This window comes from Corticium candelabrum, chromosome 1, assembly GCF_963422355.1.
Source record: "Corticium candelabrum chromosome 1, ooCorCand1.1, whole genome shotgun sequence".
NCBI lineage: Eukaryota > Metazoa > Porifera > Homoscleromorpha > Homosclerophorida > Plakinidae > Corticium > Corticium candelabrum.
In genome coordinates, this window is record NC_085085.1 from 11,230,802 (window position 1) to 11,250,253 (window position 19,452).

The 19,452-nt window shown below is 39.2% G+C and overlaps 2 protein-coding genes across 4 annotated transcripts; one reads left to right on the forward strand and one right to left on the reverse strand.

Moving 5' to 3' along the window:
- Position 1: 1 nt before the first annotated feature.
- Positions 2-6,959, forward strand: LOC134187841 (peroxisomal acyl-coenzyme A oxidase 3-like). Its single transcript, XM_062656008.1, has 18 exons — positions 2-405; positions 1,244-1,318; positions 1,455-1,544; positions 1,664-1,896; positions 1,967-2,017; positions 2,875-2,920; positions 3,003-3,112; positions 3,189-3,261; positions 3,323-3,445; positions 4,527-4,647; positions 4,703-4,825; positions 4,897-5,007; positions 5,072-5,157; positions 5,207-5,275; positions 5,345-5,480; positions 5,545-5,609; positions 6,534-6,620; positions 6,679-6,959. The coding sequence occupies exons 1-18, from the start codon at positions 13-15 to the stop codon at positions 6,799-6,801; spliced, it is 2,115 nt and encodes a 704-aa protein (XP_062511992.1). The 5' UTR covers positions 2-12; the 3' UTR covers positions 6,802-6,959.
- Positions 6,960-8,409: 1,450 nt separating this feature from the next.
- On the reverse strand, positions 8,410-18,720 carry LOC134193267 (trichohyalin-like). Of its 3 annotated transcripts, none has more exons than XM_062662106.1 (10): positions 18,667-18,720; positions 18,385-18,508; positions 18,225-18,323; positions 17,443-17,538; positions 14,146-14,220; positions 13,487-13,532; positions 10,981-11,048; positions 10,591-10,843; positions 9,195-10,534; positions 8,410-9,139 (listed from the first exon to the last, which is right to left on the reverse strand). In XM_062662106.1, exons 2-9 carry the CDS (start codon positions 18,484-18,486, stop codon positions 10,101-10,103), a joined length of 1,173 nt encoding a protein of 390 aa, XP_062518090.1. In that variant the 5' UTR covers positions 18,487-18,508; positions 18,667-18,720; the 3' UTR covers positions 8,410-9,139; positions 9,195-10,100. The 3 variants fall into 3 exon arrangements, with proteins under 3 accessions (XP_062518090.1, XP_062518083.1, XP_062518076.1); XM_062662099.1 differs by having other exon boundaries at positions 18,606-18,714; XM_062662092.1 differs by having other exon boundaries at positions 9,195-9,516; positions 10,094-10,534; positions 18,385-18,714.
- Positions 18,721-19,452: the final 732 nt, after the last annotated feature.

A 19,452-nucleotide genomic window follows, 5' to 3' on the forward strand; every position in this document is an offset into this window, starting at 1 on the left:
TTATTTTTATCGATGGGGGATCGTAGGAGATTGGCAAGCCTTCATCGGCATCTTACTCCAAGATGGTGCCAGTCTGTATGTTCAAGTCCGCTGGACAAGTACAGAGAACTCGCTTCGTTCGACCCTCTGCACATGAGCTGGTTCGTTGACGGACAGGATGTCTACGAGTTTAAGCAGCGCGTCTGGTCGACCCTCTCCGACGACCCGCTGTTTAGGAGGCCTGTCGCAGAGCTGACGATGGACGAGACGCGTAGGCTGGCGTTCAGACAATTGAAACGAGTCGTGGAGTACGAGTTTTTGACAAGTGCCGAGATGGTTGCTGATCCTCTTAAAGCGAGGGCCCTCAACATATGCTTGGGTGCCTATGACTGGAGTGTGGCCATCATGTACGGTTTACACGCGACAGTAAGTCACGTGACATTTAATTGATAAAAATTTGTGCATAAATGTCAACGTCTGGGTGTGCGAAACTCTACTTTTAAGTTTTTAATTAATGCATCAAACGTGTGGTGGGCAAAGTTGTGTCTAAAAGCAATGATATAGAGCTGTACACTTGGACACTGCAAGATATTTTATTTAGACACATTGATGTCAATGAAAATCTGAGAAAAATCTGTTGTGTTTTGCCTATATCTAAATAGCAGTATCTAATTTTGACTTAACTTACTACAGGGGCGTACCTGGTGCATTTAATTAATAAGTTGGTTCTCGGTGCTCTAGTGGACCTCCCAGTCAGTTACGTTAAATACCAGTTCTATTGGAATACATTGGTATATATGCATAGTATAGATGTAATACTGATGCACTGGACGTTACGCGCCAAGGAGTCTTGGAGTCTAAATCATCTTACATCGATCTAGCTACATCTGGAAATGTGGGACCCAGGCCAGCACTTTGACAGCTACAGCTTCTGCAGCTGGTGCAAGTATTGCATGCAGACTGGTTGTATGCAGAGGTACAAGCGGACCTCAGACTGAAGTGGGTCGGTTCGTTTGACCCCCCAACCCCCTAAGTACGCATCTGTATACTAAATTGCTGTTACTAAGTTGCTGTAATTGTTAATTAAGTTGAATATGGCAAACAATAGATAATGTAATATTCAGTAGTTTTATGTGCTTATTACGTATGTCTTTGGTAGAGATGATTTGTTATTTTATTATGTAACATTCAATCACCAGTTACTTACACATTGTTCCCAGTTGATGTATGAACTTTGTCATATGTTTTGTTTGTCTATTTGAAGCTTTTCAGGGGGACAATATCTGGTTCAGGTACGAAGAGACATGCGGAGTTTGTAAAAAAGGCACGCAATTTGGAGGTAAATGAAACAGAAGGCTCAAGTTCTCAGAGTTACTTTTTCTAAAAAGAAGAAAATATTTCTTTCTAGGAAAAGTGGTCTAGGCATGTGTGCTTCATGTTTGTTATGTGTATGGGTGTATTCTAGTATGTTATAGATAATAGGCTGTTTCTCACTTACTGAACTGAGTCATGGAAGCAACACAAAGGATATGCGTACCACAGCTACCTATGAACCAGAAACACAGGTACAGTACATTGATGCCACAGAAATATTGCAATGTAAAGAGTTATTGAATTAGACTTTCTTAACAGGCTACAAGAGTATTTTGATTTTATTGTATATCTTGGTTTTTTTGTTGTGCAGGAGTTTGTTGTGAACACTCCAGATATTGAAGCTATAAAATGGTGGATTGGCAATGCTAGTCAGATTGCTACACATACTGTTTTATTTGCCCAGTTGTACACTCCCAATGGTGTCTGTCATGGACTTCACATGTTCGTTGTGCAGTTGAGGGATACAAAAAGCCTTGCTCCTCTGCCAGGTGTTCTAGTTGGTGATTTAGGCAAGAAGTCGGGCTTGAATGGATTAGGAAATGGGTATGTACTGTCTGTTAATTGTAGTCTTTTTTTCACACACAGGTTGTTGTGAATGTTAGTGTTTTGATAGGTTTATTGCATTTGATCACGTTCGAATACCAAGAGAAAATCTTCTCAACAGGTAGAGAGCTGGACTGACAGCATCATAATTAAAGATTAGGCGCAGTGGAAACACAAGACACAATGAGACATGGATGATGAGTTGGCTGTACTGTTGTGAATTGTTTACACAGAGACGTAGCCAGGGTTTGGAAAAAGGGAGTTATTGCCAGTCCAAAGCATAATTCTTAGTGCCTCTATGTCCAGATATAGGAATGGATGACATGCAGAGCTTTTCCACTCTTACCCTCTAAAATACCGAGAATGTTTTTACATGATAGGTAAGGGGCGATGCCCAAGAAAAATGGAGTTATCGGGCAATGCAGAAATGTTGCCTAACTATGCCACTGTTCTACATATGAGCTTGCTCTTTAGCAATTTTTTGTTTTGTGTCCCTGATTTTCCTGTTTGTCATGCACGAAAACATGCATGTGCATATGTACTCGTGAGATGTCTATGGGTGTTACTAACAATTTTCAATTTGTGAACAACTCAGACTTAGTGAATGCACGCAGCCATGTGCATCTACAGTCATTGACTTCAAAACGTTTTGCTAAGAATTTCCAGGGAAATGGCGTTGTGTTTGTTGTGATTGTGGTGGTTGGTGTATGTGTGTGTGTGTGTGTGTGTGTGTGTGTGTGTGTGTGTGTGTGTGTGTGTGTGTGTGTGTGTGTGTGTGTGTGTGTGTGTGTGTGTGTGTGTGTGTGTGCGCGCGCGCGTGCATGTGTGTGTGTGTGGGTGTGGGTGTGGGTGTGGGTGTGTGGGTGTGTGTGTGTGCAAATGTGATAATGAACTAATGAGTTAATTAATGGACACTGCCAAGGTGTAGCTATAGTATAATTAGCAAATTGCTGCATAATTAGTGATGTTGTTTTACAGATTGGCTGATGTCAGTCCTGAGGGTTATTACATTACATCTATTAAGGTGTTGTATGAATGAATCATTGTGCATACAAAATCATAATTTGTTATTAATTAATTAGTTATATTTGTTCGTTATGTCACAGGATCCCAAGAAACGGTTTGGCCAGTCTCTTGGAAGTTTGTCCGGTGGACGAGTAGGAATAATTGGCATATGTGTCTATAATCTATGGTGTTCTATCTCTATTGCCATTCGGTACATACATGCATACATACATATACAGACATTATTTTATCAGTTGATGAGAGTAAGCACGTGGCTTTGTTGATAGTTACTCGGCCGTTCGTTGTCAGTTTGGTCCTGAGGCTGGTCCAGAAGTTGCAATAATTGAGTATCCACTTCATGTAAATCATTCTATGTGAATTAGTTCTTATTTCTTTTAGTTGTCATGTTTTTGTGTTACAGCAATGGCGCCTGTTTCCTTATCTTGCTTCAGCTTATGTGTTGGACTACTTTTCTCGGAAGTTGTTTGTTGACTTTTTTGAATTCAAGATTGCACAAATCATGGGAGATTCGAAAGAAAGACTTGTGAGTAATAACATTATCTGCTTCAGTGATCACTGTCTTCTTATTTGTTATGATCTTTGGTGTCATGGACTTGCTAGTTTGTTTGGGTAATGAGTTTTGTAATTTTATTACTAAGGCTAGACCAATCAGATTTCTTGATGCATGGATTTGCCTGTTGTGCAAGCTCAACCAGAGTAAAATAAATTTGATGTGCACATGCGCAGTGATATTATACTTGCTGTAAAATGCTTTGGTACATACATTGTACAAGTAGGAATGAATAACAGTGCATGTGATCCAGTGATGGTTTTCTGTGTGGTCTGCTTGATATCAGCATCATTTTTAGTGTCCATTTCGTTATCTCTTGCAGTGTAGGCAGTGCAATAAGAACTACACATGCTCAAAATGTCACATGTCGTGCTCAACCAGATCAGTCTGGTTTGTAAAGTCTATTACAAGTACCGGAAGCAAACCCTGCTTCAGAAGTACTTAGACCATCACGGCTGCCTAGAAAGAAGACATGACTTTACGAAGGATCCGAGTAGATCCCAGAAGCACTGTTTTCTGTAAGTGCTGCAGGTTGTGATGACCTGAAATAATGTCCAGCCACCGTGCAATACCTGCGCGCACTGGATTATTACTTTTTTATTTTGGTTGGTCGATTCATTTTTGTCTAAATATCCTTGCATAAAAATTTTATCTGGCCTAATGTTTAGTTACTCAGACAGACTCTGCAAGCTTGATTTAGTTTAGTATTTCCAAGGAATTGGTAGAAGCTAGAGTTATAGTTTGGTCTCCATCTGGTGTCTAATCTCATAACTGTATGAAAATCAAGTATTTCAGTTACTTTTCTATGGTGTCATACTCATTTTCTGATTAATTAATTGACATATGCAATGACGTCTAAGTGTTGATGTAGTGGACTGTCTGAATTCAGTATATAGTATTTTTTCAATACGTAATTAAACCCAAGTCATTTCACAATATGATCAATAAATGCAAAATGATGGATATAGATATTCTTTCATTCACAATCATTCATTGTCAAGTTCAAGGTCATCTAGTGTATGGTGAAACTGATATGATGTGTTGTGGAATATAGGCTGACTTGGGCCGTGAACTTCATGCATTGTCATGTGCTGGCAAGTCACATGCAGGATGGATTAGCAGAGATGGCATACAAGAGTGCCGCGAAGCTTGTGGTGGAAATGGATACTTGACTGGTAAGAAACTTGTTTCAATACATTGGGTATTTAACATTCCCACGTTTTGTAATAGTAAATGGGCTTGGAAGGTTACGTGATGAAAATGATCCCAACTTGACATATGAGGGGGACAACAATGTTATACTCCAACAGACTGGCAACTATTTGTTATCTGTGCTTGCTGATTTCAAGCAGGGTTAGTTCAAGAGTTTTGTACCATTAGTTATGTTTGATGATGCTCGTGTGCAATGACTCTGTTGTCAACAGAAGGATCTGTTTCCTCTCCACTGCAGACTATCAATATGATCAATAACATGAACGGAATTTTGAAGGAACGCTTTCATGCAAATGACATCGACTCATGTTGCCAGCTGAAAAGTACACAAAATGATTCTTTTTTTGTGAGTATTTGTCATTGATTACTGTATTGTGTGGTTGATAGCTGTACAAGTCAGTTTCAAGTGGTTATTTTGTTATCTTCTCCAGGCCTACAATTCTAAAATTGAAGAGAGCTGTCGAAATGGAAAGGTAGGCTTTGATTACAATTTTTAGTTGTAAAAAATAATGTTTTGTCTAGGCCTTGTTTTCGGCTCGTAATGATAGCCTTGTGTATTACTGTCGGCCTCTGTCGTTGGCCTATATCCAAGTAGGTAGATGATTGTATTGCAAGTGTTGTGGATTTCCAGTCTGAACACTGTTTGTTTATTTGTTTCAGTGTGTAGTTTTGCAACATTGGTCTGATGCTTGCAGCTGTGATTCTACTCCGCAGTCACTGAAGCCTGTCTTGGTCAAGCTTGGTTGTTTGTATGGGCTGTGGAGCTTAGAAAAGGAGATGGCAATGCTCTATCAAGGTTTGTCATTGTGCAGTAGTAGGATGTTTACCGTCAGGGTCTGTTGAATTGCTTTATCTCCAAGGAGGATTCTGTAAAGGAGAAGATGGAAAGTTGATCAAAACTTCTATTCTGCATCTGTGTAGTCAGGTACGATACTTCCAATTGTTAATTGTCTCAGATGTAAGTATTGGTTATTGTATGATTAGCGTGCTATATGGCTATTACGATATCATATGATAAGTTATTTATACCATGGTCACGTGACGTGTATCAGTATAAGTGAGAGTGCAATATTAATCGGAACTCTTGCACACTTGCTTTGCAATATGTCATATACACCATCTCAATGCGTTCTCACTAGTCGCACATCACGTGACCATGGTATAATCCTTGTTTCTGGACTGTCAACTATGTTGTTTTATTGCCACTAAGTTTCGTTGACAAATCCAACTTGTGAGTCAATTGTATGATGTACAAATCAAACTAATGATATGAACATTTGTAGAATATTTTAATTGGCTTGAGGCTTCCCTTAGTATGTAGCTGACATGATGTCAACAAGCTGTGCAATTAGGTCATGACACTGCTATGGGCAATGTTTGAATTTGATAATGTTTAAAGTACAGCATGTCTATATGATGGTGGGTGCATTGTGTCGCAGGCTGACCAAAACAGGAGGGCAATTTGCTCTTACGTTGGCTCTTTACTAAAAGAACGTTAGCAGGTACTTATCTGCAGTACCTAGTACTGTACTTTACAAGTCCATGATATAATAGTGGTGTAGTTTTGTGTAAATATAACAAATGACAGGTAGACAAGTTAATTCGATGTTTTTGCATGTTTGGATATGTTAAGATATTGTACTAATCAAGTTTAGCCCTCATCATCTCTGGATTCTCTCCTCAGCATGGCATTGGAATTCCTGAATCATATTGCTGAGAAGAGGATCCAGGAATGGCAAGTGCAGGGTGAGGTAAGCTAGAGAAATAGTAACTTTATCGTTCTAGCCAAGGCTTACATTCTGGTTACAAGCTAGTTGCTAGTTATGATCACTGGTTTTGTTGATTGCAGCTGAAAGGAGAGGCAGTATCGTTAGCTGATGCTATTGCACCACCAGATGCTGTCCTGAATTCGCCTATAGGTAGCAGAGACGGACAGGTGAACTGCTGTGTGTGTTGGTATTGTGGAGATTGTGACTAATCTAACTGCACTGTAGGTCTACAAGCGATTATACAGTAAAACTGTGACTAGTCCTAATGCCCTTGGTACACCAAGTTGGTGGCAAGAGATCAATGACCATCCTATTGCAGGATCACGTCGGATACAGAAAGATGAATGATGACATGGCCTCTGGAATATAGCTGAAAACACTAGTACTGTGTGACTTCATGACTAGTACACAATGTTTAGGTAATTTATTATTTGAATTTATATCAAGACTGCTTGCGCTGCTCGATCTAAGTATTCCTTCAAGACATTGACAAGCTCGGTGTTTTAGTTGTCTCTTGATGTCCATACTTCATATGACTGTATACATCAAATTGGTCATGCAGTGCAAGTCAGCTGCACTGCTTGTTCAGCTAGGAAGGACTGCATGCTGTTTTGAAGTCGCAGTTTGTTTTGGTGAAGGGGAGTTTTAGTTATTTGAGGCACCGTAACAGTCTCAAGATCAGAACTGTGTAGTAGTCTGTGACTCCTTCGTCATACATTCCTGTATCATATTTAAACCCTTTCAAACAATCCAAACAAGAATGTATGATAATGGTAGACCTGCTGATGGTCGCGATGAGAAGTAGCACGGAAAGTTGTAAACAAACTTGAAAAATTTGTATAGAACGTTGTTTGGTATGACAGTACAGAACACAAAACATGCTAGTTTGAACACAAATATGTACTAATTTAATTAATTATAAAATATGTACTAATTTAATTAATTATAAAATATGTACTCATTTAATTAATTACTAGAATTTTAAAAACTTTTTCTCTGAAAAAAGAAATGGATGTAGGGATTGTATAAAAAGTAATAGAAACAAGATCTACAGATAATATGAACCAAAGCCAGACATTATTAGTGAATCCTTCCAACCCCCAAAATGTAAAATGTAGGGAATGTGGGGGTTGGAAGGATTCACTAATAATGTCTGGCTTTGGTTCATATTATCTAGAGATCTTGTTTCTATTACTTTTTATACAATCCCTACATCCATTTCTTTTTTCAGAGAAAAAGTTTTTAAAATTCTAGTATATGTATAGATATATGTCAGTTCAAGTAGTCCCATTTGTAAATAGAAGTACATCAGTTGATGGGGAAGCAGGCTGAAGCCTATATGTACTGGGTATGTCTCTTTCTCATAGCCAGTCTTCTTCTGTATACATTCCTCATGTCTACATGCTGCAGCCCCATCAGTAGTGGCAAAGCTGGAAATGGCTGTGTCTCTGTCTGTATATGTCTATCTGTCTTTCAAGTCCATTAGTTAATCTATGATATAATTTGCTGTTTGCAAGGATGTACTGCATGGTTTGCCTTACAAATTTTAGCATGATACTGATATGATACTCTGTGACCGAGAATACGTGCAATTCGTTTTTAAGTTCTACAGCAGCAACGTTACGACGGATGCTGACGTGACCTGCTCTACCTACTTGCTATCCAGTAGGACTATGACGCTAGAGTAGCATCTAGGTCTGGCTGCAGCTATTTGGCAGAGAACGAGTGACTGAGATTACTATAGTAGGAAATGACAGAGATTAGATCCGGGACTGTAGTAAGGAATAACGTCTTGTGACTTGCATCAACAGGAAATAGTGCCAATGTATAACAATATTAATTCTTATAACTTATAACAATATTAATTCCATCTGCTAAAGTTTGGTGTTGAACATCACCGTCTATCTATTGTTGTCAATCTATACGTAAGTGCAATGAACACACTTGATGCTGAGGTAGTTTTACTAAAGTGACTATATCTACTACTGTGGCAAGTAGTAAGTATAATATCCAAGCGTACGTATAATCAAAACATTATAATGTTACGTGACTAGGTGATACACATCAAACCTACAAATACTGAATAACAATGTCAAAGTTCAAACAGTAAAACACGCTAGTTCTATAATGTCTGACCAATGAGATAACAAAATACAATGTGATCCTTCAAAGCTAAAGACATTGCTATTGCTAAGTGAATACCTTGTACCAACATATAAATGGTGTCAAGTAACAAACACATGTTTCAATGACATGTCAACTTCACCAAATGGACTAAACGAGAGTGACATCAGCTATTCCATCCATCTTGCCCTTTACCATTCGTTTGGGAGGACATGCTTTATACATGCGATACGACTAATAATACGACGGGCTTCTGTTGCTGTTGGTCGTGTGGTAGGATCATCTCTCATCAAGTGCTTACATATGGAACGAACATTTAACTGACGGATGAGTAAGACTTGATCTCTTCTTTTTTGACGATCTGGAGGAACAGCAGTGAAGAGCTCACATTTGGTCACTTCCATACTGTACAAGTCAGTTTTGTAGCTTTTTGGTGAAGTTGGAACTTCAAATCTCTCAGGAGGTGTGTATTGTGGACTGAGTAGACCAACTGAAAGTGAAGCATCTTGAAAACGAGCAGCTCCTAGATCACCCAGCTTGGCTCTCATCGTTGCTGTAATTGCTGTAATCACATTTCTTAAGATTAATCTCTTCTCATTAACATTTAATGTTCTTACCATTGAGTGAATGTAATCCAGTCCACACAAAGAATCATGGGTCATGTCAACTTTTTCTGTAAAGTGAGAGGTGCAACATGTCCTTGACATGCATCAATCACACCAGACATGAAGCCGCTATGTAATTCCATGATAATCCATGCCTTTTTCTCTTCTAACTCCAGAGTGACACCACAAACAGCAGCAATGTTTGGATGATGTATCTTCCATGCTACAGATGCTTCTTGTTGAATAAGATGAACGTTGCGTTGAACAGCAGCCAAATGATCATACAACAGTTTGACAGCAACAGGACAGCCACGCCAATATCCAATACAAACAACTAAATCACAATACGGTTTCTTAAATTAATTCCTACTCATAAGGAATTCTACCCAAGTCAGTGTTGGTAAGTTCTATTTGAAGTGTCAGGTATTTAATTTGCAGTTTACTTAGTGGTGCAACCTGTCCCAACTTCATTGCTAAGCCAGCACAAGCTGACCTTACCCAGTTGTGTCATGTCATTTCTATAAGTGCCAGCCTAAAAAGATGAGTATGCATGCTCAGTTACCCATATAAAAATAAAAATTGTGTGGGGCACACACAAAGCAGAGTGGTCTTTCAAATGCTCTCAGAACCTCTTCAAATAAATTGTTGTACAAGCCAAGAAACCAAATCGTTTAAAGTTATTGTATCACTAACTTCTTTGAATGCTAGCAAAAGTGAGATACACTTCATGCAGTTAGCTAGGGAGTACCAAACATACACACTACAACTCAATAAATGTATTGTACAAACAAGTAAACAAAATATTAGCTTACAGTCACATCTAGTAGTGAAGTAAGATGTAAATATTGGGGTTTTCTTAACAACAAGCAATTGGTCAACATGAAGTTGATTAGAATAAATAAAGAGACAACCTTGTGATCAAATGGCATACAGTATCTCATCTCCATATGCTCCACGTCCTAGTTCTGTGCCAGTCAATTGAATGTCATGAGAAGGAATATTGAAAACTTCATTTTCTTGCTTGTAACGTTCAATTGCAGCATCAGATTCCGACAGCAGCTCTACAACGTTGGCCTTTTCTCTTTGCTCTTGATTTAGTAACTGCTGAAGATTGTCCTTCTCTCGTTCTAATCGTTGTTGCTGCTGTTGTTTGTCTCTCTTCTCTCTAGCAACTGCATGTTCTCTTTGTACTTGCTCATCTCTCAATGCATGTTGTAGATCTCCAATGCATTGTCTCAGTTCAACAATTTGCTGATGTGCATTTTCTCTTTGCAGTCTCTCACCTCTCAGTGCCGTCTGTAGGTCTGCATTTTGATTTCTCATTTTAGTAATTTCTCTATCTTTTTCTGAACCTAGGGTTATGGTTAGAGTTAGGGTTAGGGTTGTCGCAGTTCAACAATTTGCTGACCTTGATAATGTAATCGTTGTTGTAACGCTTTTTTCTCTCTTCTCTCTCGACTAACTGCATTTTCTCTCTGCAGTCTCTCATTTCTCAATGCCATCTGTAGATCTGCATTTTGTTTTTTTACTTCAGCAATTCCTCTATCTTTTGCTAAACCTTCATTTCTCAGTTGTTCTATTTGTTGTATCTGCTGCTCTACTAACTGTTTATCTCCTTTTCCAGCCACTTGTCTTGGAGGTTGTCGTGTAGGTGTTGTGGTCTGTGTAAAACAACAGAAATTCTTACTATTGATGTATACAGCAAATAACACATTGTATACAGTTACACTGTAGGAAATCTCACAAAATGACACACCCACGCAATAATCACTGTACAATACAAAAGTACTCAGCTGACCCTCATTCTTTGTGTCACTGGTGTAGAAAGATGAACATTTGATGCTGTTGTTGTTGAGCTTGTACGACCTGCAAATACAGAAACAAAATGAAATAATTAATTAAATTTTATTTTGTTACTTAGGTTTCTGTTTTACTAAAAACTTATCAAATGTGATAATAATATAGTAAATACAAAATTAACATTTTACCATAAATAACTTATCGTAGATATTAAATAACATGACTACACAAAGTACACATTGACACACACACACACACACACACACACACACACACACACACACACACACACACACACACACACACAAATGGCAAAAATAGCAAATAGATAAGGAGCTGCCGTTCCTACGGTTACGCCCCAGCCAGATGGCTGGGTTCCTGTGCACTACGCAAGAGCCATGGACCGTGCTCAGCAATCTCCTGGAGCTTAGCCAGGTACTCGCAGGAGCACCGACTGCGACTCCAACTGTGGTGTGGGCAACCAAAGTCCTACCAGGACCCCAGTGGCTCATGGACTTTGTCGTAGTCGGGGGCCTTTGCCACCCCAGTCAATGACAAGGTACTCATTTATACTCCTGAGTCGAGAGAGGCAATTTTGAATTTGAGTGTTTCTTGCCCAAGAAAATTATGCCAGTGGTCGCAATCACTGTGACTTAAACCTGCAACTCTGCAAGGTCCCAGAAGTAATCCCTCCATAAGATGACTCTCTCACCAACTGAGCTATGGCACACACACACACACACACACACACACACACACACACACACACACACACACACCTAATTAACTCTGAAATTAGTGGCATGAGTTGAGAGTGGAGTATAAAGCAAAACTTTCGGTCGAAATTAGTGGCATGAGTCGAGAGTGGAGTATAAAGCAAAAATTTTGGTCGAACATCATGCTCTAGTAAGAGGTTGACCTTACATTTAAAATGTTGGGCATTCATTCTTATTTTATTTCACAATCTTTTCTTGTAATCATTGACATCAACATTTAATTTCATTTCTTTATTTGTTGCATCATATTCACTACTGTAATATTTCCTATCAAAATATAAACATAAAATTTGGTTTGTTGGATTGTTATTGATCATGATGACTTCAGGTGGTTGTCGTGGTGATTACAATTCATTGTAACTAAATTCTATTTAATTTTTAGTTAAAACAAGGCCTGTAAAGTAAATAACATGAACTGATCAATAGATGAGGAAGCTAATCAAAAGCAAGTTGTTGTTCAACAAACAACTAGTTACCAACACATGGCCCTTCCACTGTTTATCCATTCAACTGCAGCTCGTGCAATAAATGGTGCTTAGGGTAATAAATATGATATTGCTATAAAATGGTTTGGGGGTTCAAACCCCAGTGACGACAGTAAATTATGAAAGTTGTCTATCTTTCTTTCTCATGTTTCTCTAGCTTTATCCATGAGACTATGACTCGCTTCAGTCGTTGGGGAGTTTCTGTGGTCTGGCAAACGGTCCGTTGACGATGACGTTCAGTGCTTTCCTGGTGGTCATCCACTAGGTGAGCTGTCCCGATGTTTGCGGTCACCGTAATGCCTGCAATCTATATCAAATTGGCTAGTCATTGATCACCGTGTGGACTACACAGAAACATGTACCCCACTGGGCTCACCTGCTGGGTTGGTGGGCGCCCAGATGGGGTAAAGACCCCACTTGCCCACTATGGAGGGGGCTAGCGACACATAAAACGTCATTTTGCATTCACACATCTGGAGATCATCAACTCTAGATCTTGCCTGCTTCCATTAGTAGTCTAGACTTTTGAGTTGCTCATTGATTCCCTACCAATACCATCCATGCAATAACTGTTATTATGTCTTGAACAGTCATGTAATGTACGTATGTCTGATCAAAGAAAAAATGCGGTCGGTCATGAATACCAGGTGGTTGGTCAATGACCAATGACAAACCGTTATATTCCACTTTATGAGTCATAGTTGCCAATCATCAATGCCAAGTGAAATGTTGTTACTACAGCTACACCATGCACTGGCTAGACAAAGTGTAGAACTGAATACTCAAACTAGAATCGAAGACACAAAAGAATACAGACTTCTTGTACGATAAATGTATTTAGATCTCTATTATAGTCTATCATCTCAACGTTTACTGTAATGATTATCTACATACAACACATTAGATGTATTCACGTACTTATACAGCTTGTGTACAAGTGTTTGCATGCATCAATCAAATACATATGTATATATATATATATATATATATATATATATATATATATATATATATATCTGTTGCCAGACTCATATAATTGGCTATCACATTTAAATAATTGTATGAGTGAGGAACACTATAGTACTGTACTATGACTTAGAATCTACATGCAAACCATGCTGCTGACACAATTTGCTTAGAAGAGCTGCATTCATATAAATTAATTAACCGGCAAAATGCATGCGTGACCAGCTCTAGGGAGTATATTGTAAACTCTATAATCATTGTTTACATTATGACTTACTGCTGTTAGGTACAACTGATGCTGAAGATGCAGTTGGGGAACTCACCTGTACAAACAGCGACACATTAAAATAAATATACCTACAGGTAAACATATAAACACACACACACACACACACACACACACACACACACACACACACACACACACACACACACACACACACACACACACAGATGGACAAATGCTAAGCCCTCCACGTCATTCACTAAGGTCAGTTGGGAGATAGCTCTCAACCTCTGGAGACACGAAGGCTTAGGGCCAGCGCTACAATCCACTTGGAGATTGGCCTGGTGCACAAACCATGGCACAGCTTTGGAAATGGACAGCAATGCCCACACATACCATTCTGCTGCATGATGTCACTGCCAAGCCAGCGGTCATGTCCACCCTAGTTAAAGACTGGGTACTCATTTATACTCCTGAGTCGAGAGAAGCAATTGTGTGTAAGTTTTTTGCTTAAGGAAATTATGCCATAGCTCGCCATGACAGTCACTTGAACCTACAATCCTGCAAAGTCCCGGATAATTTCATTCTCCAAATGCACTCTCTAACCAATTGAGCTACAGCACCACACACACACACACACACACACACACACACACACACACACACACACACACACACACACACACACACACACACACACACACACTTACAGTAAATGACTTGACTGCATCTACAGCATATTTCCTATTGAGTCTCTCAGCCAATTGCAGTGCAGTTTCTCCAAACTGTCAAATACACAAAATATCCAAGTATAATTAACATCTTCTAATATTAACACATCAAAATACATGATAATAAAATTAGATGTATAATACACCAGTTTATACTTATATGTTTCTTGTCACCTGCTGGAGTATTGACTGCAGATCAAACAAACTAAATAGAATTTTCTATAAACTAGCAGAGTCATAGACAGGAGTTTTGGAAGGTGTAGTGGTATGGGCGCGACACACGAGTCTGGCATGTGGGCGTGGCATGTAGTGTCTGTGCAAATTTCTAAAATAAAATTACCGATGGTTTGGGGGAATAGCCTCTGCAAATCACACTGAGTGGTAGACTGATAGTGACGTATCTATTACATTCTTAAATTAATTAAACTGTTTCTCATTACCAATACAATGCTAAAGATATAACTGTACGTGAACAGGTGTAGTGTACAGTACCTACTACATGTGTAGCCAGTGTACGGGTCACGTACCTTAGCATGCGTAGATGCAATAAAAATAATAATAAATACTAATAAATAAATGACAAATAAATAAATAAATAATTTGCATATAATTAATTTATATCAATAAATTATTCATAAATAATAAATAAATGACTTGCATACAATTAGTTATATAAATTTATAATTAATAAATAATATTAAATAAATAATATTAAATAAATAATATTAAATAAATAATATTAAAAAATAATATTAAATAAATAATCTACTCTATAAAGCTCAAATTGTCTGTCTGTCCGTGTGTTCGCGTTTGGGGGCCACGTCTTTTGTCCGTTCGCAACCGAAATCGGTACGCACACTCGGCACGCACAGGGAAACGTTTGCATAAAAAAATTTAAAAAAATTATGCACCGGGTCCCCTCTCGAGGGGTCGACCCCCGCGTAAAATTTCTCGATGACGCAAACGCTACACATTCCAGTTCATTCGAACACACACCCGCACCAGTCCTGTGTAGACCGCATGCATCGTCGTCCTTCGCAAAGCTTCGAGCGATCGAATATCTCTTGCCGATGAAACTTACACTTCTATCGCTTTCGTTCTCTCCAAATTCTGATTGCATTTGCACCGAATCCAACCTACACGTTTTCTGCAGCAAGCGCTACACGGGGAGTGTGTCGATTTCGATCGAAACAAGCGCGAAGAGCAAGATTCGAATTCATTCAGCACATCCGGGACCTCGCAACAAAGATTACACGTGACGTGTCCACAGACCTATCTTTACACTACAGTATCTTGCCCGTACGAAGAACGGGCCATGTATACTAGTATTGAATAAATAATATTAAATAAATAATATTAAATAAATAATATTAAATAAATAATATTTAAATAAATAATATTAAATAAATAATATTTAAATAATTTGCAAACAATTAATTTCTATAAAATAAATTAATTGCTAGCCTCCAACTTCCAGACCAGAGAACTAACATGGCTGGCTTGCTGCTTGTTCCACTGTGGACAATGTGTGTGCTGCTTAAAGTCCAGACCTTGTTTTATATGCCACAACTGTCATTGTGGGCACCGTATAACTGTGTACAGGAGCTCTTTCTAGCATGTATGTGATGACTGCAATCGAAGGTTTCGTTGGCCTCGAGACTTGAAACGTCACTGCTGTTTCTCTACTGTTTGTCTACATGCGAGGGTAAAGCAAACTTACTAGCTCCCCTCTTTTATGAGGACGGCGTGACCAGATAAACTGGCAGCTGTACACATGGCAGTGTGTGTGTGTGTGTGTGTGTGTGTGTGTGTGTGTGTGTGTGTGTGTGTGTGTGTGTGTGTGTGTGTGTGTGTGTGTGTGTGTGAATTAAATAAAATTATAATAACATTCAATATTAATACAGTAGGACACCACTTATCCGACAGCACGGATTATCCGACAGTGCATGGCTTGTTTGAACTGCGAGGCTGTGCGCACACTAGGATATATAGGATTCATGTGCGTACAGTACTGTATCCGTAGACTCGTACCCAGTCCTCCTCCTCACGCGCTCTACGTGTTTTGTAGCCTCGAATTTCCAGACCAGAGAGCGCGCGAACTCTAGTCTGGACCAAGTCGATACTAAAACGACTTCGGAAGTATTTATCAATAGCGATGCTAAATGGTAGTCTAACAGCGTAGGATCGTTTTACCTAGATCAACATATCATTTGTAAATGTCATGAGATCTCACGAACAAAGAAGAGACATCTGCCGTGTTTGCAGTGATATCTTGGTGGACGGCATGAAACCACGACTCTTCGATTCATTGGCAGACCGCTAGCTAGTCTAACCACTCGACTGGCGAGACTACCGCTCGACCAGTTGTCAAAGGTGATGGTCTAGCGACGCTGCTGTGCATGTCCTGTCACCGCAAGCTTGAAAATATCAAAGAACTGAAGCTGAAACTAAAAGTAAGATGTGTGCGTGCACCAGAGTCTTCATCACGGCTCTGGCGTGCACATAGCTGCCCACGCGGGTTTCACACGCGCGCAATCAGTGCTAGTGCACTTAGCATAACCAATTACTGCTAAACCAATCGGAATTTACTACCGACATTCCGGCTATAAGGAGCTGATTGGCTTAGAAGGCTATTTCCGAAATCATTTTAGTATCGACTTGGTCTAGAGTTCTCGCGCTTCGCGCGCACTCTGGTCTGGAAGTTCGAGGCTACGTGTTTTGGCATGTGCTTTGTGTTCTCTTAGCACGTGGAACAAAACGCACGTGCCAAAGACATGGAGCGCACGAGGAGGAGGACTGGGTACAAGTCTACTGTATCCGTGATCCACGTGTCGTCAAATTAAATGTGAAGGTCTAGAAACGGTTCTTCAGTACCTGGAAGAACAACCTGAAGTTTCAGTAAGCACAATGGTCCTACTGAATGGGCTGCTGATGAAAACTACAGCAAGAAGAGCAAAAGCATTGATCCAGACTAAGATTAGTGGTTATTTTAAGTCTTGACAGATTCCATTAGTGTTCTCCCTAGTCAAAGAAGTTGTACTGTATTAGTTGTTACATGTACAATTAGATGTTGAGCTTCTTTAAGTATTCTGCAATTGTTTTTCAAAATGTGTCAGTTATCCCACGTTTTCAGTTATCTGACTTTTCAGTTATCCGACGTCCTTTTAGTCCCATGCCCATCGGATAAGCGGTGTCCTACTGTACGTTTATTATTAGTACATAACATCTCATACATCACATCAACACATACAGCAACAACAAATACAACACACTCACCTTATTCTTCAGATTGCCATCAGCATTAGCTGATAATAACTTAACAATTAGTGAATCGTAACCACGAGATGCTGCCAACATTAAAGCAGTCCGACCCTGCAATAACAATAATTGTGTTTTATTATTTGTAGTTAATGTAATATCCGTCCTATCACAAATCTCATTACATCATTGAAATATCATTCATTCATTCATTCATGTTTATTTGAGAGATATTGCCATCACAACAGATAAATGTCTAAAATATACTAACCAGGGCCAAGAGCCCCTACTACGATTTAGCTAAAACCAAAAAACCGTCCAGCTGGCAGGCTAACAGTTTCTTGGCCAATTGATGTTTTGCCCACAATGCTGAGGATCTTGTTGTGGATCATCTCTGCGTTTTCTTTCTGGAGACAGACAGCTAACCGGATGGACCAATCCCTCTTATAGAGGCTGGAAGAAACGTTTGAGACAGATGGTGCCAGCAATAAAGCTTCCTTTAGTGTCTCTTCAGCTCCTTCCCCCATCTTTCGTAGACCTTGATAGCAATAGGTCGGAAAAGGTGTCCAAGGTTAGACGCCTTTGTCAGGTATTTTGTGTTCTTCTCTTTCTCCTTAGCAGTTGCAGTAAAACCAGCTCTTTCACTGCTACCTGATAAGTTAGTCTTTGACCATGGGTGGGTCACAGTGATGTCGAGCAACAACTTCTTGCTCGATTGTCGAGCAACAACTTCATTCATTCATTCATTCATTCATTCATTCATTCATTGACTCATCCATTCATTCACTCTCAACACTTACAAAAGCATCAGTTTTGTTAACATTTGCTCCTTTCTGCAATAACTTTTCTATAATGAAATCGAAGCCTTTATCACAAGCTGTCACAAGTACAAGACGCTCCTACAATAGAGTGAGTTGTTGGCAACAAACAATAAAACGAGTCCCTCAGTCAATAACATACATAAACACCATCACACGCATCTGGCGAAGCGCCAGACTTCAAAAGACTTTCCACCTCATCAGCCTTGCTGTCCCTCACTGCTACCGCTAGTCTCCTATCCATGTCTGGTGTGTCTCACTAAATCCTAGTATCACATCAACACATCAATCACAACAAATCTTTACAATTTCACTCGCAAATGAGAAATCACTCAACACGACACTCTCACACAACAAACTTACATTTTATCACCATAACTATTACATTAATACTCAATCTAACATACTAACAAATGCTCTATACCACGCGCTGACAATCTAAAGCTCAACTCGCAGATCGGGATTCCCAAATTCCAACGTGTTATTGTACGCATGCGCTTACATCTTTGCTAAATTTAGTCGCTTGAGTCACGTGAGTCACGTGCAGAACTGCGATCTAGTTATCGATATCTCGGCTTTGTAAACACACTTTCAATTAACAGTTTTAATTAAATAAAAAAACGTTGTTGTTGGCTACTAAATTACCTTTTCCTTGTCAATGACTAATGGATCAAAATAAAAGTCTAGAACAGATACTTACAGTATTGTAAATTAATTAACTTTCTATTGTACTGCTAACCATACAATTCGAGAGGAAACACGACGGAGCTTTCAAAAGACAGTCACGTGAGTCCCGTCATTATTATAGGCATTCGCAACAAAGTATGAGATGTCATACAGTTTGATATCAATATTTTCTAACGTCTCACTGGCTTACCCAGAATGCTTGTAAATCGTCTGCAACTATAACTGTAGCCTCGTTATGGTTTATCTCATTATATGTCGTCTTCGACTCTAGTGCACACTGGCCGCTTGACTCTAAATTACCTCCAAGGGTTAATTTCAGTGCGTACACCCGTCTCACTAAATACTTGAGGTCTACTATGAGACAAATAAGATAGGGTGAGTAGTCTAGAATTTCTTTATAGAAAATTGCTCAACGGATGTAGAGGAGATAATTGACATGTTTGCTCGCAAACATGCTAGAAGGATGATAGTAAGGATGATTATAGTTTGACATACTGAAGATGGTCTAAAGAAATCTACAGGC

Coding starts and splice junctions, on each gene's coding strand:
- LOC134187841 (XM_062656008.1), top strand. CDS start 13: ATGGGGGATCGTAGGAGATTGGCAAGCCTTCATCGGCATCTTACTCCA. Junction 2,018..2,874: donor AGAGAAAATCTTCTCAACAG/GTAGAGAGCTGG, acceptor GTTGTTTTACAG/ATTGGCTGATGTCAGTCCTG. Junction 2,921..3,002: donor ATTACATTACATCTATTAAG/GTGTTGTATGAA, acceptor GTTATGTCACAG/GATCCCAAGAAACGGTTTGG.
- LOC134193267 (XM_062662106.1), bottom strand. CDS start 18,486: ATGGATAGGAGACTAGCGGTAGCAGTGAGGGACAGCAAGGCTGATGAG. Junction 10,844..10,980: donor CAGTGACACAAAGAATGAGG/GTCAGCTGAGTA, acceptor TGTTTTACACAG/ACCACAACACCTACACGACA. Junction 10,535..10,590: donor ACAACGATTACATTATCAAG/GTCAGCAAATTG, acceptor CCATAACCCTAG/GTTCAGAAAAAGATAGAGAA.